Source organism: Hemicordylus capensis, chromosome 1 (genome assembly GCF_027244095.1).
Source record: "Hemicordylus capensis ecotype Gifberg chromosome 1, rHemCap1.1.pri, whole genome shotgun sequence".
NCBI classification, from domain to species: Eukaryota; Metazoa; Chordata; class Lepidosauria; order Squamata; family Cordylidae; genus Hemicordylus; species Hemicordylus capensis.
The window spans coordinates 48,801,850-48,822,898 of NC_069657.1; the positions used below are offsets into that span (position 1 = coordinate 48,801,850).

The 21,049-nt window shown below is 47.0% G+C and overlaps 1 protein-coding gene across 2 annotated transcripts in view; it reads left to right on the top strand.

The window, feature by feature from the left end:
- Positions 1-3,046: 3,046 nt before the first annotated feature.
- Positions 3,047-21,049, top strand: part of TGFB3 (transforming growth factor beta 3) — a 36,056-nt gene continuing 18,053 nt past the window's right edge. The window contains exons 1-3 of one of the 2 annotated variants that reach the window (XM_053262726.1): positions 3,047-4,210; positions 13,023-13,186; positions 20,469-20,598. In XM_053262726.1, coding sequence (XP_053118701.1) covers positions 3,865-4,210; positions 13,023-13,186; positions 20,469-20,598 — 640 coding nt within the window. In that variant the 5' untranslated portion in view covers positions 3,047-3,864. The remainder of the gene's footprint in view (positions 4,211-13,022; positions 13,187-20,468; positions 20,599-21,049) is intronic. The other variant, XM_053262715.1, reaches the window with a different exon arrangement.

Genomic DNA, 21,049 nt, shown 5'->3' on the forward strand with positions numbered 1-21,049 from the left:
TTCTACAAGGTTGCAGGCAGGAATCTCTCTCAGCCCTATCTTGGAGATGCCAGGGACAGGGGCGTATCTAGGATAGGGCAGGCAGGGCACGTGCCCCAGGCGGCACTTGAAGGGGGTGCCATTTTGTAAATTTGTTTTAAAAAAATTTTAATGGCTGCCAAAAACAAAATGGCCACCATGCATGCTCAAATGGCCTCTCTGAGGCCCTAGGTCATGCCAGGCATTGCAGAGGCCATTTGAGCATGCACAGTGGCCATTTTGTTTTCAGTGGCCATTTTTTTAGAAAAAAGATTATTTTTAAAAGTGGCCACCACACATGCTCAAATGGTACCTGCGAGGCACTAGAGGCCAGTGGTGGGAGGGGGAACCTTTGCAACCACCCCCCACAGCCTTTAGGAAGCCCCCCAAAGGGACTACAGGTTAAAAAAAATAATAATAATATAATATAAGACACTGTACACATATTCAGATTGGCACTATGTACAGAGAATCAGGGCTTGTGAATACTGAGCTGACACTTATGACCTAGGATTGTATTCATTTGCTCTTACTTTGCTTCTTGTGATAAGTGAGTTAAATGTGATGTCTTGCTAATATGGCTATTAATGGTGAGTTTGTCTCTGAATCAGTGTGAAATCCTTAGTATTAAGGCTCAGTGGGAGTTTCTTGCTCTCTTTCTCTCATTTTAACTGTCTTTCTGAAATACTAGAATATATTCCAAGCAGTGACACAATTTACTCTGCATATCCTTTAATTATTTACAGAGTATCTAGGAAAAAGTCAAATTCTCCATTTATTTTTAAAACTTATGTAATGGTGATGCTACAATGCATAGCAGAGAATTAGACAGACACTTCTGTTTAGTTTTCCAAGTACACCTCCACATAGTATTTGGGTATTTCATGAGCCCCAGCATACTGGAATTTGTAGTTTTCCAGCATTTTTTGGTCTGGCTAAGTCCACTGGTAAATAGTTTTTGAAATATTAAAAGATTAACGAGCCTGACTTGTATTTTTCAGATGATATTTTGGTAAAGTAATCTGAAAGATGGGTGTCAGATGCTTGGACAGGGGGCGCAATTTCAGTGCTTGCCCTAGACGCTATTTTCTCTAGATACGCCTCTGGCCAGGGAGGGAACTTGAAACCTTCTGCTCTTCCCAGAGCAGCTCCATCCCCTAAGGGGAATATCCTACAGTGTGCACACTTCTAGTCTCCCTTTCACATGCAACCAGGGTGGACCATGCTTAGCTAAGGGGACAAGTCATGCTACCGCCAGCTCTCCTCTTCTAGAGGAACTCACAACGCACACTTGAGGGTCAGAACACAATACTCACTGCAGCAGTACTGTTGCCTGAGTTAATATGGTGGCAGAGTGGGCATCTGTATTTGTTTCAGGTCCTGGTCCTTAGGTTTGTGTCTCTATGATGTGGTCTTGTTGATTTTTCTCTGAATCTGTATGTGCACGTGTGTCTGCCAGCTGAAAATAAGACGTAATGTATCCAGTGAAGTGGACTATAATTCAGAAAAGCTTATGTCACAACACATATGTTAGTCTCTAAGATGACACAAGGCTCTGTTATTTTTGTTAAAACAGACATGCACCCCCCTCCCTGAAAGTTTTCAAATCTATCTTTCCACCATAGCATGTCCCAAAACAAAACTTCACAACATGTGTCTTATTTCTGTAGTAACTGCAGGGATAGCTCTTATGATGGAAAGGTCACACTGGAAAAGCTTTAGCTTTTAAGATGCAGTATTTAGCAGCTGAAGAATATGCAACGCCAAGTACCCAACCCACTTCTCTTTTCAGCTCTGGGGCAAACTTTCTTAGAAATCACTCCCATATCTAAACAAGGATACTTCCCGGGAGCTATTAAACCGGAGTATATTGCCCGCCAGAGGGCGCCATTGGCCTTCTTAACTACCTTTTGATTCCACGTCTCCTAGAAAGCGGGGCCAATCGTGATGATCACTACCCCTCGCCTCAATCCAGTTTGAGAGTCAGTCTCTCTAAAATATTAATCTCCCCTCGAAGGCTGCCTAATACTTATGGGAGGGAAAAGAGGCGGAAGGGGGGAGTCAGCTTGCCAGCTCGCACACACTCCAGTTTTTAAAATAAAACTTGACATTTCATCAAGGTGAAACTCAAACTCGAAACGACCAAAGGAAGAGTGAAAGGGAAGGGAGTTCTTTTTTCACAGTCTCCCCCAACACACTCATATTCAGACGGAGCTTCTACACTTCTGGAATTTTGTCTCCACCAGTTGACGCTCTCAAGCCAGGATCCGGACTCGGATCCCTGTTAAAGGTTGCATACTTTTGCTAACACCACCAACTTGAAAAAAAACTCCACTTATTTCAGTAGAGTTTATTCCAAGCAGGACTGCCGTCCTCCTAAACAGCGCCTTAGCAAGTAACTTTCATTGGACTCGGTTGACCTTTTTTTGCATCTAAACGCCTAAGTTGGGGGTGTATGTTTAGGATCGCAGGGCAGGTATGTTTAACTCATACGTGACCCATCATTTGGTGGCATTATCGGTCTTGTTAAAGAGTGACACAAGGGACGTGTAGGCGTCTCCCCTCTCCTTAAAATGAGCGGGATGTGAAGGCTCTAATCGGTGTCAATAATCATCGTGGGGACAGCGGGTAATTCTGGATCACATTAACCCCGTTGTATAAAGGGTGTATACGATCTCATGCACCCACCCAAACACTGACATCTCTAATCAACAATTATTCAGAAAGAGCTGGCAGCACGCCGATAAAATTGTGGGGCAATCCCTTTAGCACGTAGTCCCTGCGGATTCCGCGGAATGGCAAGAAATGGGGCCTGAGGAAAACGAACCACTCAGCATCCCGATACGTGGGTGTAACTGTACGTGTGTGTGTTGGGGGGTGGTGTGTGTGCTTCTCTCCATCTCCCGCCCCGGCCTTTCCACAGGACGCGCCTGCTGAACCCATTAAAAATTGTGCTGCATACGAAAGCTGGGCTTGGAGTTCCCTCATTCGCTCCCCCTTTCCCCGTCCCGGTCCCAGAGACGTCATGGGAGGGAGGTATAAAATTTCAAGCGAGAGGAGCAGAGAGAGGCAGTGTGTGTTGTGAAGGGGAGCGAAGGAGCAGGGAAGAGAAAGCAAAGGGGACGCGGCGGCGGCGGCAGCATTAGCAGCAGGGATCCAAGGCGAGCTTGGGGGCCGTGGCGAGGGGAAGAGGGCCAAACGGCGGAAAAGAGCCGCATCGCACTTGGAGCTGTGAGTCGACGGCCCAAGAAAGGGAGCCGCGCGAAAGGACGACCCTCGACAGCAGCCCAGCCAGGACCAGGCGGCTCCGTCAGTCTTCCGCAGCTGCGCTCAATCCCGAGGCGCAGCTAATGAGGCGGGTCCGCCTCGCTTCTGCTCCCGAGGGAACGGCGGCAACTCAGTAAGAGGCATGAATGGGGCGCGCTACAGGCAGCCGCAACTGCGCTCCGGGGCTCGCCTGACACGTGCGCTCCAGACTGCGCCTCCAGGGCGCCCGGCTCTGCAGCTGCCCTGCGCGGCCTAATTAAGCGCCAGCAGGTAGTGCTAGCCTCTGCGACTGCAGCTCGCGTCGCTGCCGCCTCGCTTTGCCCTGGGCGGACGCCTTCGGACTCATGGAAAGGAACCCCCACGGGGCGAGGCGCCGATCCGCTTCCTCCTCCTCCTGCCGCCGCCGCCGCCGCTCTCTAGAAAACCCGACGCGCTTCTAGAGCCAGGGAGTCTCTTCATGCACCTTCTTGCCAAGCGCCAGCCTGCAGGATCTGCCTGGTCTCCGGCGCCTCTCTGCGTGCGCGCTTCCCCGGGGAGGTGTCCCGCCTCCTCTCTCCCTCCACCGCACCGCGCAGGAAGATGCACTTGCACAGGGCTCTGCTGCTCCTCTGCCTCCTGAGCTTGGCCACTGTCAGCCTGTCGCTCTCCTCCTGCACGCCGCTGGACCTGGAGCACATCCGGAAGAAGAGGGTGGAGGCCATCCGGGGTCAGATCCTGAGCAAGCTGCGCCTCACCAGCCCCCCGGAGACTGTGGGCCCGAGCCACGTGCCCTTCCAGATCCTGGCACTGTATAACAGCACCCGGGAGCTCCTCGAGGAGAAAGAAGAGGAGAAGGAAGAGAGCTGCTCCCAGGACAACACCGAGTCGGAGTACTACGCCAAAGAGGTCCACAAGTTTGACATGATCCAGGGCTTCCCGGAACACAGTAAGTCCCTGTTATGTTTCTCTGAGCCATACGCGGGGGTGGGTGACCAGCAACAGCTCCTCAGAGGCGAGCAAGGCTGCCAAACATCTTCGGGGTGTGGAGTGGGGGAAGAGGTCCCCCTGCCCCCGTTCCAAAGCCCCTGAAGGCTCTGAGAACAACGGGGTGACCGCAGCAGCGGAGTTGTTTTAGTTCTACAGATGAGGAACTGAGGCAGAGAAGTAAAGTTCCACTAGGATGACAAACGGAGACCTGAATCCAAGGCTGGAGTCCCTTCCCTGGACTACTAGTTCCTGGCACCTGGGAGTTCCGGCTTGCGGAGGGAATCGGCAGGGATGCGTCTTGGCAGCAGAAGTCCGTTTTCACAGAGATTGGCAGCGGCTGCCTGTTGCAAGTTGCAACACTGACTGCAGTGTGCTTGTGAGCGTGTATGGAAGCAGTTGTGTTTGTGCCAGTGGCGTTAATGAGGACCTCTCATGCGACTCTGTGTGCCTGTTTTTGCACATGGGTAAGCCTTCATGCATGTTGCCCATCTAGCACTGGCTGCCTAGTGTAGCTTTGGGAGGACTCGTGTGCAAACATAGAGCTGCATCCATGGACATAGGCATTCCCTAAACAGCCATGAATTCGGAATGTATGTTTGTATGTCCAGGTGGTGGAAAAACATTTGAGTGGGAGTTCAAAAGGCATCCCGATTGCTGGCTGTGCAGTGGTTCCGTAGCAGATGTACCGATGGATGGAGGTTGTTACCAGTTTGGGCTGGGTCATCTTTGCATATAGATTTGCTCAAATGTACCTTCTTGGTTTAGTTTTGGTTAATGTGTTCCAAAGCTAAGCCTGGAATCTTGGCGAATGTGGAGAGTCCACGGGCTGATGGGCAGGTTTTCCAATCATGGGGGGGGCCGGGGGCGGGTTGTGAGGTTCTGGCAGTCATTCTATTTCCCTTTGCTGCCATTAGATGTCCTCACGGGCTCTTGAATTACAGAGGCTCAGTGGTGGGTGGGAGTTAGGTTGAGGCCAAGTGGTGTTGAGGGAGGGGTGGAGAAAGCAACAACAGGAGAGGATAGCAAGAGTATCTTTCAGGAGGCTGATGTGGGGGTGGGGGTCTCGAGGACAGGGCGCTAAACAACTTCGGCTGCAATCCTAGGTACACTTGCTTGGAAGCAAGTCCCATTGAACAAAGTGGGACTCATTTCTAAGTTAACATACGTAGGATTGAGCTGCTCAAAGGCTAACTTATTCAAACCCATAAGTTATGAAAGCTGGCTGGGCTCTGGCTGCAGAGCGGCCCCCCTCCCAGCAGGTGGAGGAGCTGGAGCGTTGGCAAGGGGGCAGGCCAGGGCTGGGCCAGCATTCAGTGTCTTGGAATCACATCAGCCCAACATCCAGCCAATGAACAGAAAACCAAGCCAATGTCTAGAAACTGAGGGAGGGAGAGAAGGAAGGAAGGGGGAGAGAGCAAGAGAGAGGCAAGAAGTGCATCGGGAGCAGTCTGGAGGGAAGAAAAAGAGTCTGGAGACCTGGAAGCCAAAACTCTTCTTGACGTGCTAAGCAGATATATAAAATGTTCCATATGTGAGTAGAAGTCACCACAGACACTGGGCAGGATTCCTCTCTCGTGGAAAGTAACTGATTTCAATAGCTATAGCAGACCTGCTTTGGCCTGTTCAACTCGGCACGTAGTATTTTTCAGGTGCTAAGCAGACAAAGGTGTCAGTGGAGCTATTGAGGAGAGTTTGGGCCTCTCTCTCTCTCTCTCTCTCTCTCTCTCTCTCTCTCTCTCTCTCTCTCTCTCTCAGGGCATTGAGGTATGTGGTGCGTGTTGGATTTGGGTGATGTGCCAGGCGTCACAAAGAAGTCTTGTGGTGGTGACTGGCCAAGCCCATCTCTCAGCGGTACCATTCCACCCACTTTCAGCAGCAGCCTTGCAGTTGTGAGGGAAATGTGTGGTTGAGTTGTGAGCTGAGCACATGCCAAAGCCATTATAGACCCACCCCAGGACAGTCTTCGTACAGTCCCACTTGGTCTGCGTCTTCACCCCCACCAATTTGTTGGCACGACCTGCTTCATACAGTTGCTTGCATGGCAAAAGGGAACTGTATGGTTGCCTTTCCAGTTGAAAAGGGGGAGGGGCTGCAGCTCTGTGCCAGAGCACCTGCTTTGCATGCCAGAAGCCCCCAGTTCAATCTCTGGCATCTCTGGGTAGGGTTGGGATAGACCCCGGTCGAAAACCCTGGAGAGAATACTGACCCAGATGGACCAATGGGGTCTCATGCAGCTGCCTTCAGCCAAGTGTATCCATATGCCATTTGTGTAAAAGGGGTCATCACACTACTTGAGTGTGTTCAATCAAAGCACAACCCCATCTTGAAAAAGAACTGTACTGAGTGGCTGAAATTACCTAAACCATGGGAAGAGCTTTTCCACAGGGAAGAGCATCAACACATTTTCCTTTTCAAGAGGCGACCATGGCTACCCTTTTGTGAGGGTAGACTGGCCCTCAGAGAAACAAGGGAAGTCTAAAAGACCCATGGAAAGCACAAAAAAGGGAAAAAAAGAAGCAGTTAGGAACATAGGAAGCTGCCATATGCTGAGTCAGACCATTGGTCTATCTAGCTCAGTATTGGCTACACAGACTGGCAGTGGCTTCTCCAAGGTTGCAGGCAGGGGTGTTTCTCAGCCTTATCTTGGAGAAGCCAGGGAGGGAACTTGGAACCTTCTGCTCTTCCCAGATCGGCTCCATCCCCTGAGGGGCATGTCTTACAGTGCTCACACTCCTAGTCTCCCATTCACATGCAACCAGGGTGGACCCTGCTTAGCTAAGGGGACGTCATGCTACCACAAGACCAGCTCTCCTCTCCACAGATGGCAAAGTCTGCGGAGGTGGGAGAGCTGAAGCTGCAGAATAGCCTCTTCATTATGCTGAAGAAATAGAACAGATCTGCTATTAGAAACTGAGGAAAGGAAGATGCTGAGGAGATTCTGTGGGGTCACTAAAGATGCAGATGCTCAGCAGATGCTGTGCATCTGTATCTCCTCACACTGAGGAATGGAAATATAGAGCCATAGAGGCTAAACGGATAACAAATGCCTGAATCCATGCAGATGTGGAGTAACAGCAGTAGATATCAGCATTTCTTAGTGGTGGTGGTATTGCAAAATAGAACATTAGCAAGATGTTGTCATGACTGCAGATTGTCAAGTATATATTGGACAGTAAACCCTGCCTCTTCCAAGGGTCATTCTCCCAAGCACAGGGCCAATCTGCATATTCCTGTGCCGAGATACGTATGAAAACAGAAGTCTCAGAGCACAGCAATTGTGGCTAAGTTCTTGACCAGTCCAGGAATTCTCACAGAAGAAAGTTTTTTTTTAATGCATGAACTGGATGGAAATTTAAGGGAGCAGTTGCTTGAAATCTGGTCTAAAGCACAGTATAGCCTGGATGCTGTTGGGCCATAAAATCTCTCTTCTGCCAACCAACCAGGAATTCTTCGGGAACATGCAATGCCAAGAGGGAAGCAATTCACTTTTTAAACATGTTCACACATTTCCAGAAGTATTGTGACTGGGGAAGGTAATATGGAAACCAGCCCTGGACTTTCTGTGGTCTGTGGAGGAATGAAACAAGGTGGCATGCAACGCATGTTTGTAGAAGTTAATGCTGTTGTATATCCATTTGAACAAACTGCTGTAGAATTACATAATTAGTATCTAGAAACTCTCCTAAAGCGAGGGCAAGAATGGGTGAAAGTAGCTATTAGTAATGCTTTAATACGTATTTAGAAAGATCACACTCTTGCCGAAGGGTCACAATCTTGCCCAGGGGTATTCTGATTAAAGTCAGGCCCACTTGAAATAAATAGGAATGCTATTACAATGACAGAACTAGAAAGTACTTTGAAGGGATGCAGCAAATGGATGGGATGCTTTCCATTTCTGAGCTGTTGCATGTACCTTTCGTAGGTACATAAAAAGACTGCCACCAGCTGGACCTCTCCCTGTCATCCAGCTCTACCTACTGAACTTCGCCTGGTCATACACAGAAGATTCTAGATGGGCAGGCAGTGGTTATACTAGAATAGGGGTTCCCAGGCTGTGGTATTCCAGATGTTGCTGAACTTCTGCTCCCATGATCCCCAACTAACTACATTTTGTTGTGGCTAGGTATGCTGAGAGTTGTAGTTCAACATCTGGAGTACCCTAGGTTGGGAATCCTGATAACTAAGGATAAAGGGAATTGGTCCGAAGAGGTTCATGGATATGTAGCTTCCTAAAGGAAATGTGAGGTGAGGCTGCATTGAATGAAGAATCAGTGGGCCTGTGTGTGGAGAGAGGCTGCGGGTTGAGATCAAGGTCGGAGGCCTATCTGAGCCTGCAGAAGAGGCTTGGGAAGATCAGAAGCACTGCTAGGCAGAGCAGAGGCCAAATGGCTCGAGGCCACAGTTTGCCAGGCACTCACTAACCCTGTTACTGTTTGTATCCATAATGCAGCAATTGCAGTTTAGCCATGGACTCTGTGCAAGAGGGTGCCATTGTGATTGGCTTCCTGGGACCAAGCTCTTTCTATCCCCAAAGAGGCCTTGGGAAATGGATGACAGTGAAAACGGGGTGAGATCCAGCCCTGGTAAAAACAGGGAACTGCCATGCAGAAGCCTGTGGGGTGTTTCTTCCACTTGCTTGAGCAATGGATTTGGTCCCATGTCTTCAAAAGCGGCTGATGTTCAGCTTTCCCATGGCTCTGTCCCTCTGCCAGGTGGTGATTCAGAATGAATTTAGAGCCAACACCAGTCTCCTCCCCTCCCCCCACCCAGAGGAAAGTGGGGGAGTCTTATTCCACTGAGGTTTCAAAGCTGATAGAGACAAATCTGAACTCCACGCAGAGGAAACGGCCCTGGCTCCAACCCATCAACCAGATAGCTCAGAGTATTTGTCCTGTTCCAGGACTTCGGTCCAGCAGAGGAAGTGAGATAGCAGCAGGAGGAGAGCTCAGCTCTGATAGGAAAGCAGACCTGGTATTCCAGGAGCAGCCCCACATCCTCTATCGTCATTGGGAACAAGGAAGTTTTCCCCTCCCCAACATTTTGTCCCTAGGACAGCAGTGCATGGCGAAGGGAGAACCAGTGGCTGCTGTCCACATTACACTTCAGCGTGGCTGGCTTCCCAGAGGGCAGAGCACTCTGTCAAAAGCAGCCGAGAGCACCACAGCTTTGTGTCTCTGGGGAAGCAGCCAGGGAGTGTGTGGGTGGACTAATGGTATCTGGGACTAAGGACCCCACCCAGCCCTCTCCCGGTGGTCTCTCTGTGGTGCTTAAATTTGGAGGCCGCCCAGCCAGGACAGCTGAAAACAAGACAGTGCTGACTCCACATTGAAAGGAGAAAGAGAGAAGGGAAAGGCTCCATTGGAGCTACAAGTGCTGGGCATGGGGAATTTGAAATGAAGAGTGTTTGCTTTAAATGTTCCTAAGGGCCAAACGAGACATATTTGTGGTCGCCCATGGTTTTTTAAAGGGCTAAATGCAGCTGCAAGGGTGCCCTTATTCAGTATGGGGCTGTGGCACTGGAGGAAGGAGAGGTTAACACTTCCCCTCCTTCCCCCCCCCAATCTGAATCCCCCCCCAATCCGCTATTTGTACCACAGGGCAAAATAAATGGGCACCTTATGGTTGTCAGAGCTGTGCTCTTCTACATTTTATTTAGAGGACTGGTATTTTCCATTTTATTGGCCTACTTTCCTTAAGGAAAGTAATCTTACGAGATCGCCCAGGTGTGTATGTGTCTGTCCCTATCAACTTGGCAATGCCTGGACCAAATCTGGTACATTTGTAGGGACACCTCAGTGGCAAAGTTTGTGATTTTGCCCACCCCAATTCAAGATGGCGGATGCATGAACACTTGAGGTGTAAGTGGGCTAACGTGAAGATGGTAATTATCAGTTAAGATTATAATAGGAAATTAGGCAGATTAATTCTTATCAGAACTTTCTTTTTGCATTGTAATCCATGTTGTCTGATCTGTGTGATCTTCCTACACCCGCATAGAGAGCTAATGATATGTTTACAGGTAGTGTCCCCACATCATTAAGAGTCCCATTACTATTTTTAAGGTCAAGTGAAATCACCATCTTTATAGCTTTTCTGGGTGCCATGTTAATACAGCAAGGACCCACAGAGAGACATTCTTGGTGGTTGCCTGACGGTTGAGGAGGAAATCCCCTCACACTCACCAAAGCCCAAGTTCGAGCCTGCTTTGAAGTGATGCAAGACTTTTAAGAAGTTGTTTGGCTTTTGGTGGCCAGGGTTAAGCAGGGCATCACTTGCTATGTTTAAATACCTGCCTGTCCCATGCGCAACCGCACTGATTAGTCATTTATACTCGGCCTTTCTGTATCATAAATGAAACGCCCGAGGCAGCTTACAAACAAAGCATTAAGAATAATCATACTAAAAAAAAAAAATAATGCAACAAAAGAGATTTCAAAACAGCATATCTATTCACAGCATAAAAAGCAGGAAGAATAACACTGGGAGGGAAGCCAGCAACAACATCATACATTGCTCAGGCCAAAGGCCTGCTGGAATAAAAAGGTATTAACTCTACAGCATAACAGCAGCAAGGCGGGGAGCCAAACCTGACTCCTGGGGCAGGGAATTCCATAGCCTGGGTGCAGGAACAGGAAGGCCTTTGCATGTGTTGCTGCCAACTATACCTCAGATGGTGGAAAGATGCACAGAAGGGCCTCCCGGCTGACCTGAGTGGACAGGCAGTTTAATGAGGGATGGGGTGGTGCTTTGAGGCTTTAAAGCAGGGGTTCCCAACCTGGGTTCCTCCAGATGCTGCTGAACTACAACTCCCATCATCCCCAGCCACTGTGGCTGGGGATGATGGGAGTTGTAGTTCAGCAGCATCTGGAGGAACCCAGGTTGGGAATCCTTGTTTTAAAGATAATAATGGTAAAGTGTGTCGTCGCGTTGGTGTTGACTCCTGGCGACCACAGAGCCCGATGGTTTTTCTTTGGTGGGGAGGTGCCATCTCCTATTGCCATCTCCCGCGCAGTATGAGATGATGCCTTTCAGCATCTTTCTATACTGCTGCTGCCCGATATAGGTGTTTCCCATCGTCTGGGAAACATATCAGCAGGGATTCGAACCGGCAACCTCAGGCTTGCTAGGCAAGTCATTTTCCACTGCACCCTTAGGTGGCTCTTTCCAGAGCTTTAAACTGAGCCTAGAAATGGACCAGAAGCTGGTCAAGGAGTCACATGCCCCACCCCCAAAAGAGGAGGGGGGCTTCAGTCAGAATTTTTGTTGCAGCATTTTATACCACCTGCAGTTTCTGGGTGTTTTTCAAAGGCAACCCCACACAGATGGCAATGGAAAACCCTCCAGCTGCTAACTCGAAGCTTTTGGTGGCCTCAGGTCAGTGGGATGTTGTGAGACCTATGCCCAAACTACAGCGCCATGTCACAAGCCCTCTGGCCTAGGAGGGCTAAAACACATTTCTGAACATGGACTGTTCTATATTTTTATTTTTATTGCACCAGGGTAATAGATTCCACATGGTGCATTTACCCCATCACCATTGTAATGTGTAGCACTGCTCTCCAAGTGATTCTTCCACTATCTCTAGCCACTGCCGGGAATGTGTCTCGTGCTGCATTTATATGCTTTTATATGAGGGGGAAAGTGACAGCTCACAATGGCAGTGGCAGTAATGCCACATGAAATTTTTTTTCAAGCAGTGTTTGCATAATGAAAATATTGGGTGACATGCTCTGTAGGGTTCTGGAGACAGTAGGATCTACACCAGGGCTGCTGCAAACTCATAAGGCAACCCCGATGCTGTCTGAGAATGTGGTAGCACTGCTTGTACTGCACTCAGTTATTCCCACTGCCAGGAACGGTAATAACTCAATAGCACTGCTTGTGCAACCACTTGTTCTCAAGAGCATTGGGGCAACCTTTCAAGTCCACAGCAGGCAGCCCTGGTGTGGATTGCACCATTGCTGGAACTCTGTGCGTCATGTTGGCCAAGGTGTGGGGACCAATCCTATATCGGAAACGCCCTCTTCCATGAAATCAGAGACATGAGACAACATTAGAGGACAAAGTGGGTAGAATAGTATTTTACTGAATCCAAAAGCTGCATCCTGCTAATACCTTTATTAGAAATGACCAAAATGATACAAAATTGTGAACAGCAGACTTCTCTTTAGGCTGGATGTAAAGCAGCAGAAGAAGCTGGGGTGGAGGCACAGTTGAGAGGAGCTGCTGGGCATGGTGTTGTAATCCCAACATCTGTGACTTTCTAAGTCTTAAGTTGAGTTACACAAACTCAAGTTGGGTAGCCTTTGAATAGTTGGGGTTTTAAAAAATTGAACCTCCTTAGGTTGGTGTTAGCATGTGTTTGAGTTTTCAGGAATCTTTGAAACAGCTTTGTATGTTCTCTTGGGACCAGTGTTCCCTGGAACAGGGATGTTGTTGATTACAATTCGCATCATCCTCAGCTGCAGTTGCCTCTGGCTGGGGATTATGGGAATTGTAGTCAATAACATCTGGGCATCCCTGTTACAGGGAACACTACTTGAGATCAACACAGGAACTGCTGTCTAATGAGACAATGTTGGAGATGTTGTGGTCCTTGAAACCCCTACAACTTAACAGGGATTCACTCTGCGTTGATTCTTCTGTCTAGTACATTTCCAGTGCTGTCAGCAAGTGCTGGAATGCAGTTTGTAGCATCCTCCTTCCTCAGTGCATCAAAGTGGTCGTACCACCCTGGCTAATTGGTTTTTCTGGTCTTTGTTTTCTCCTAGATGAACTGACCTTCTGCCCCAAAGGTGTTACTTCCAACATGTTCCGCTTCAACGTGTCATCGGCAGAAAAGAACAGCACAAATCTCTTCCGGGCTGAGTTTCGGGTCCTGAGAGTGCCGAACCCCAGCTCCAAACGCACTGAGCAGCGTATCGAGCTCTTCCAGGTGAGCAAACCTCCCAGCTAAAGCAAAACAGGGCTGTAAGAAACCTTGATGCTGAACCCAACTTCCCACATGCCAGTTGCAGGGCAGACTCATTTCTTCCTTTCTTTCCGGACACTGGGGTCCCATTGCCATTGTCCTCACAGCATGCTTTCCTCCTCTCTAGAAAGTTCTACACTCTGGTAGGGGAGTGTGGGAATGCAAAGTCACTGTCACTGTAGGTGCTGCCTAAAGAAACTGCCCCCCTCCCAGGTGATGTGATACACAGGAAGACATCATCCATAAAGTTTTTTACTTACTGTAAAACTAAAGTTTTACAGTGCTCCGCACTTATTCCTCATACCCTCAGCAATTGAGAGGGGATAGCAGGGTTGGATTATGACATGCTGAGGCCCTAAGCGATCTCAAGGTTAAAAGGCCCTGCAGCACTACAAAAAGGTATCCAAAGTCCTGCCCTGGCACATCACTCACGCCCACTCTTTGCCGCCCTGCTCACAATTACAGCAGCATTCATCTACGACAAATATTTATATGCTGCTTTTCAACAAAAGGTTGAACAAAAGAACGTTTTCCAAAGAATATAGGTATTGATGGATAGATAAAACAGCTCCCTGTCCCCAAAGGGCTCACAATCTAAAAAAGAAACATAAGACAGACACCAGCAACAGCCGCTGGAGGGATGCTGTGCTGGGGACGGATAGGGCCAGTTGCTCTCCCCCTGTTAAAGAGAATCACCACTTTTAAAAGGTGCTCCTTTGCTCAGTTAGCTGGGGACTAAAGGGGACATCTGAACATGGCCTGTAACTGCAGTGGTAGACTTTGGTCTAAACTGGGCCCTCATCTAATACAATTCTGATATAACTTGGATGGTTCTGCAGATTTATAAAAACAATGATAAATTAAATGTTGTGTAGCCATATTATCATGTTCTTATAAGAACAATTGTTTTGTTTCCTTTCTCGTTTATATTCAACCGATTATGTAAAACTTGAAAATGAGTCACTTTTTGCCATTCAGCAGCACTCATAATTGGGGCTCTAAGTTGTGGCTGACTTGGGGACAAGGTTCCATCTTGTTTGTTTGTTTGTTTGTTTGTTTCTCTGTGTAAACCGCCCTGAGCCATTTTTGGAAGGGCGGTATAGAAGTCGAATGAATGAGTTAGCTTGTGTCTAAATCTGACACTGGGGGATAGGGTGAAACTTCCCCTTCTCTCCCCTCCCCACAAATGCCATTTTAGCTGCCAGGAACATGTCAATCTTGGGCTGCTTGCTCTCTCTCTCTCTCTCCCTCTCTCTGCACTGATGCTGCTTTGCTCTGGATGTCAGCCTGTATTCCATCAACTTAATAATTGCTGATACTATCCTAACTTTAGACAGTACTCCCTTGAGTGAAAATGTAGAGATTTTTTCCTTACCTTTTTTTGCTACCAAAATGCTTATACAGTATTTTAGATAATGCCCCAATCCAGCCAGAGAGTTCTGCACATAGTTGGTGTAGATGTGCCTCTGAATTGGCATCTCCACCCACATTACGATGCTCATCTGGGCCACATTAAATGGCGATGTACATTTTGATCTCCATGGGGATGTGCCTCTTCATCAGGGACATAAGTTGGCTGTGATCAGCTGTAAACAGCTAGGGGTGGGTCAAGATGAGGAATTTAGGCATGGCACCAACAAACGATTAATACACATTAAGGCTTTCTAGTCATAACAAGGGCAAATATGCTCTCGCTCACTGGCACACCATCTATTAGGTCAACTAGTACAAGACATTAGTACAGTCTCAAACACACCCCATAATCTTCCGATCTATCACATGAGTGCTCTGCTTCCTGTTCATTCTTATGTAAATGTTAGTACCTCAAAGATACAGTCCTTCCTATGATTAGTCTGGGCAAATGCCCCTCTTCCTAATCCTTTATTTTCCTGCCGCTTTTTCCATATTGGAGCCTTTCCCCTCCTTTTAAAAAGATTTGTTTAAGCCAATTCTGCACAAATGTACTCATTCAATACTCGATGCTAATTTTACCTGTTATTCCCCCCCCCCCCGGGGGGGTGGATTTCTGACTTAAGTTGTGTTAGCATCCCATCTCAATGACTCCAATGTCGATTAAACATTTTTCTATAAAAATAAAAATTGGCAATTTTTAGGGATGTGCACAAAACAGTTTCCCGGCTTGGTTCAAATCCAGACCAGATTTGAACCAGACCAGGAAGGCTCCGATTTGGCCCCTCTGGCCCGGCCCCTGGTTCAGAACTGGCTTGAGGCCCTACCGGCAAAAGGGTATCTGGTGAGGATTACCCTTTACCAGTAAAGGGGCAGGGGGGCTCCCCCAATGGTCTTCCCTTTTTACAACAGTAAAAATAAGTACTCGTAAGTCATGGTGGCCTGGTGTGGGAAGGTTCCCCCGATCTCTGGCGGCCTTCCCCCGAGTCTCCTGGCCTGGTCTGGACCATTTGCATTGCTTGATGCATATGGCTCGTGCACATGCACGGAGGTTAAAAAAAAAATGGCCTCCATGCCTGCACAGAGGCCCGGTTTGGGCCCAAACTGGGCCAGGAGATTCTGGGGGAGGCCAGCAGGGGTTGGGGGAGCCTCTACCCCCCTGATACTGGTGTGATTTGTGAGTACTCATTTTTACTGTTGTAAAAAGGGAAGCCCCCCCTACTTGTCCCTTTACTGGTAAAGGGGAATCCTCACTGGGTCCCCCTTTGCCAGTAGGTAGGGCTTCAAGCCAGTTCCAAACCGGCCAGCCTGGTTTAGCTTGACCCCAAACTGGTATTGCTTAGAGGTTGAGCTTTCAAACTGAACCGGTTCAAAGGCGAGCCAACTAGATTTTGAGCTGGCACGCACATCCCAAATGACCCTATGTAAAAACTCATCAAAGAAATGTGTGAAATATATAAGGTGCGATTGCAAGAAGTCGGCCCACAATTTCTACCAGAAGAAGAATGCACAAGAAAAATGCAAAGCGATCCTGGGATAAAACGTGATGCAACTGCAACAAGGAATGCTGGCACAGTTCTAGCCTAAGGGCTGGTTCACGCAGCAGTTGGGCACATTGCAGTTGCCGGAAAACTGCTTGAAAATTCCACATGTGTTGGCTGCTTGCTTATGTCCAGCTGGGTCTCTGCCACCACATACAAGATTAATCTTTCAGCATGCCACCACAAATGCTTGAAAAGCAATGCTTGCAATGGCACTCAGATACTTAACTCCTTGCTTGGTACAAACTCCACACAGTTAGATGATCACAGGCGAGGGGCTAGTATGGGCAGGATTTTCAAGTGGCTACCTCACCACTGTCTTGTGCCCAAAGCTTGCGTGAGCTGGCCCTTGGTCTATTTTCCTGAGATCTGGCAGCACAGTGTAGTTTTGAGAGCGCTGGATTAGGAATGGGAGGGGGAGGGACCTGAATTCAGTTCTTCACTCGGCAATAAAACTTGCTTAGCTGACTTAGGCCAGTCATTAATTCTCAACCTAACCCATTTCACAGGGGAAGAACTATATGCATTTCCCTGAACTCCTTGGAGGAAGGGTGAGAGCAAAATGAAACACAAGATCGCTTCAGGACAAAAGCCCTATTTGGACATTATCCAAAAAAGACACTTTGCACAGGTAGAGCTACCCATGGTTAGGGTGGTTTTGGTCTGAAGTGGCCACTGCCCTTGCCATGAATGGCAGCATTTCTGTGACTCAAAGGTTGGTGTCTCTTCAGACAAATGCTGCTGTAACCGTGAGCAGCCTAGAGTGCAAGCTGAGTGACAAGTCGGGGTAGGATTTCCGGCGTGCTTTGGACACTTGTATTCATGCACAGTGTCCCTTAAAATAACATCTGAAGAGGTCTCTGGCTACAGCTCAATACCAGGCTGCTTTTGAAGGGGGTTCTGTTTAGAGGGGAGAAGTAGTCATCTCATCCTCTTTCTTCAGATCTCATTTGAGTAGTCCTTAAGAGTACCTAAATCTCTGGTTGGTATGAAAAAAAAGTGACTACTAGTCTAAAGTTTGCTCTAAAATATAACTAGTAGGTGAGGCCCATCGTTGACCAGGCAAAGTGATTTTGCATAAAAAGGGTTTTTTACTGCTCGCCCCCGGCATATTCAGTTATAAAAAGTAGTGCATTCAGTGATTTTAAGTGTATATGTTGATGCAGAACTTGCTATCTGTAGATGATAGGAAGTGTGACTTTATTTTGCACAAACAAATCCACAAACTCTTCAAAATATATAATACAATTTTTATATATGTAAGAGTTTATTAATGTGCTTACAAAAAGGAAGTAAAAGAACAGTTTGAAATTGTAGGATGTCAACTTCAAACATTATTATTCAACTTATTGTATAATGACCATATATGGTAAACTTGAATCATAGCCGATATGACTCTGAGAAAGATCTTCTGCTTCTCTTGGGCCTGATGTCATGTTTTCTCTACTGATGATATTCATAATTTCTTCTAAAAATATTCTTAACAAAGAATATAACAAAACAAAAACAAGAAATTTAAAACATAACCATGAATACCATGGAAGATAGTATCAAAAGCCACAGAGAGATCCAGAAAGAGCAGCAGAGTCACACTCCCTCTGTCGATAGCCAGGTGGAGATCATCCATCAGGCAGACCATGGCAGGCTCAACCCCATAGCCCACACAAAAGCCAGTTTGAAATGGGTCTAGATAATCTGCATCATCCAAAACTGCCTGGAGCTGAGAGGCCACCACCCACTCAACCACCTTGCCCAACCATGGAAGATTAGAAACAGGTCTGTACTTAATTAACTCTGAGGGATCTAATGCAGGTTTCTTCAAAAGTGGTCTAATAATAGCTTCCTTAAGACAAGGCGGCATCCTGCCCTCCCTCAGAGAAGCATTTATATTTACCAGACCCTTTCTGATAATATGATTATCAGATGAGATAAGCCAAGTTGGACAAGGGTCAAGAGAACAGGTTGTAGGATGCACAGTCCAAAGCAGTTTGTCCACTTCCTCAAGAGTCACAAACCAAAAATGATCTAATCTAATCCCATAAGAGGAGTTGCTGGATACCTCCACAGTAGACTCTCCAGTAGCTATGGAATCCAGCTCGGCCCAAATGTGAGAGATTTTATCCACAAAAAAGTCATTAAAAACATCACAGCGAGTGACTGAATTTTCCAAGCTTAAATTCCCTAACCCTAACCGCCCAGAGATGAAAGTGTGGGCGGTATAGAAGTTTAATAAAGAAATAATAAATAAATAAATTCAAGGGGGAGGGGTGCATACTAGCCCCCTTATGTCCTTTTGTTTGTTCTTGGCCTCACTCCCCCAATCTGTAGTATGATTATATGATTATATTACCAGCCTACCTTACATGGGTATTGTAAGGCTTGCTGAAGCAAGATATTTCATTCATTCAATTTATTTATTTTTGTACCACCTAACCCAACTGACTCTAGGTAGTTCCCATGAACCAAATTTCAAATTGAAACAAAATAATCCATTAAAACAATCACAACTTAAAACAATTTAAACACCTTTAAAAGTCACGGGAGGCCAGGCTGAAAACAAAGTGTCTTTGAAAGAGCCCTAAAGGCTGCTAATGATCTTAAGCCTCAGATATGTCTATAGGGAGTGCATTCCCCAGCCCTGGAGCGAGTTTGTGAAGCTCTTCCAGGCAAAGCCGAGTTCTTGTCTCTGGAATGAATGACTATTAAAAGTCACCAGAGTCAACTCCACGACTAGGCAGAGTGAGCTGGCTGCCTCTGAGATGGGGCTCCATTAAAGGGGCATAGGTAGTCATTAGATTGCTACTGCCAGAGAACAGAATTTGGATTTTCCACTTCAGCAGCCAAAAAGTCTTGCTCTAGCTCTGAAGTGAGCAATACACCCAGCATGGTCTGCACTTAAAATGTTGGCTGACATGGTGATGGTACGCAGGGCTACATCCACGGAAGTACTGCAAACAGAACGGAACTTTACAGCGCTTCAGCCTTGATCCACATCCCAACAGCAGAGTGGGATTGGGTGCAACTTTCACTTCTCTCCCCTCCCCTTCTTGCAAAAGCTTCCCCCCCCCCCTTTGGCTGCCAGGAGCACATGTCTCTCGGGACTGCTTGGAAAAGAGGTGGTCGTCAAAATTTGCCCCTTCCCCTTTGCAGTTAGTTGGGAAGTGCTGTTAACTTGCTCCTCTTGCTTGTGCCCGTGCTTCCTTGCTCTGTATGTCCACCACCTAAATTTATGAGAAGGCAAAGAATGTCGGATGTTCTGTGGGAAACGGGCTTCCTTTATAAAGTTTCATTAATGTCTGATAGAATATGAATGTATATAAATGACTCTGTTCTCCTTGATGTGTAATGAATAGTTTGGCATTTTAGGAAACTGGAGTCGTGTATTGGGATGTGTTCTCTTTTACATATGTAGGCGTTGTGTCTCTCTTTTAAAAAGTATGTTGTGTATCTTCTGTAATCTCATTGTATGGGTATATTGGGTAAAGCTTTTCTAAACTTCAAATACTGTGCCATGCAAATTGGACTAGAATGCATCTGTAGCATCTTGAAAAACGAATCTCTTGCGCAATACAAATGCCTTGGTGTTGAAATGGAATACAGTGTTCAATGAAGCCCCCTCCCAGCTCTAGAGAGGTTTGGTTTATGGGTTTACTGCGAGTCTTGCCCTGCTTTCACCTTCGTTGCATATATTCGGTGGACGCTTGGAAGGGATTGTGCCTATCTCTCCACCCCCAGTCTCTGTGTCTTCTGACCTCTCTCCAGATCCCAATGTTCTTAGCTGATGGTGAGAATGGGCTTCATGCATATATAACTGCATGTGTGTAGGGTCTTTGAATATGCTCAGGAAGCCCTGGTATGATGAGGGTTCCTGATTGTGTGCACAGAGCTTTCAGGCGTACAGCTGTGCACACGTTCATGCATTTAGCAAAGGTGATAAAGTCAGGAGGTGGGGCCAGCAAATACAATCCAGTTCCCTCCATGTGATCAGTCATGCTGGATTTTGAAGGCAAGAACAGGGCTGTTCCAACACATTCTATGCCCTTTTCATTTTTGCCTTCTGGGGATAAATGAAGAAGGTAAAAGGCCGAATTTGCTTGCATCTAGTATGCATTTCTTTTCTTCGAAATACTTGGTAAAGGCTGAGCGACAGAGTGAGAGTCAGTACCGGGCAAACTGATGGCACAAACAAGTATACAGATGTTCTTGTAGAAAAGATTGGCCTATTCCTAGTCTGGAAGAACCCACTTGCAGGAGCTGCTAAACTGAATTGTCTTGCATGTCTCCTCCTGTTGCAGATCCTGAAGCCCGATGAGCACATTGCAAAACAGCGCTACCTCAGTGGCCGGAATGTGATGACACGGGGCTCTCAGGAGTGGCTGTCCTTTGATGTCACAGAGACTGTGCGAGAATGGCTCTTGCATAGAGGTGGGTGGAGCAGGAAGCAGGTTCAATGATCCTCCTCCATCACTGGAGTTGGTGGGTGACACAGGACAGGTTTACACAGACTTCTAGATGGTTGATTTCTCATCCCTTGATTACTCGGCTTCTCAGCATTTGCAGTGAAATGTGTACATTTAAGTTGGTATTGGGAAAACTCAAAAATCATTTTTTTGGTTTGAGTTTTTGAATATTTTATATAACATATTTGTATACTGTCCACTACCAAAGTTTCTAGGCAGTTTACACCAATAACACAAATCAAGAAATTTTAACAAAACATATAAAAATATCAAATTAAAATACCCACTAAAAACTACCAAATAGCTAAAAGCCTTGGCTGAAGACATATTATTTTTATTACATAGCTTATAACCACAAATGCAACTTGTATTAACAATTCAGCAAAGAAAAGGAATATAAGAAAAAATAGGAGATT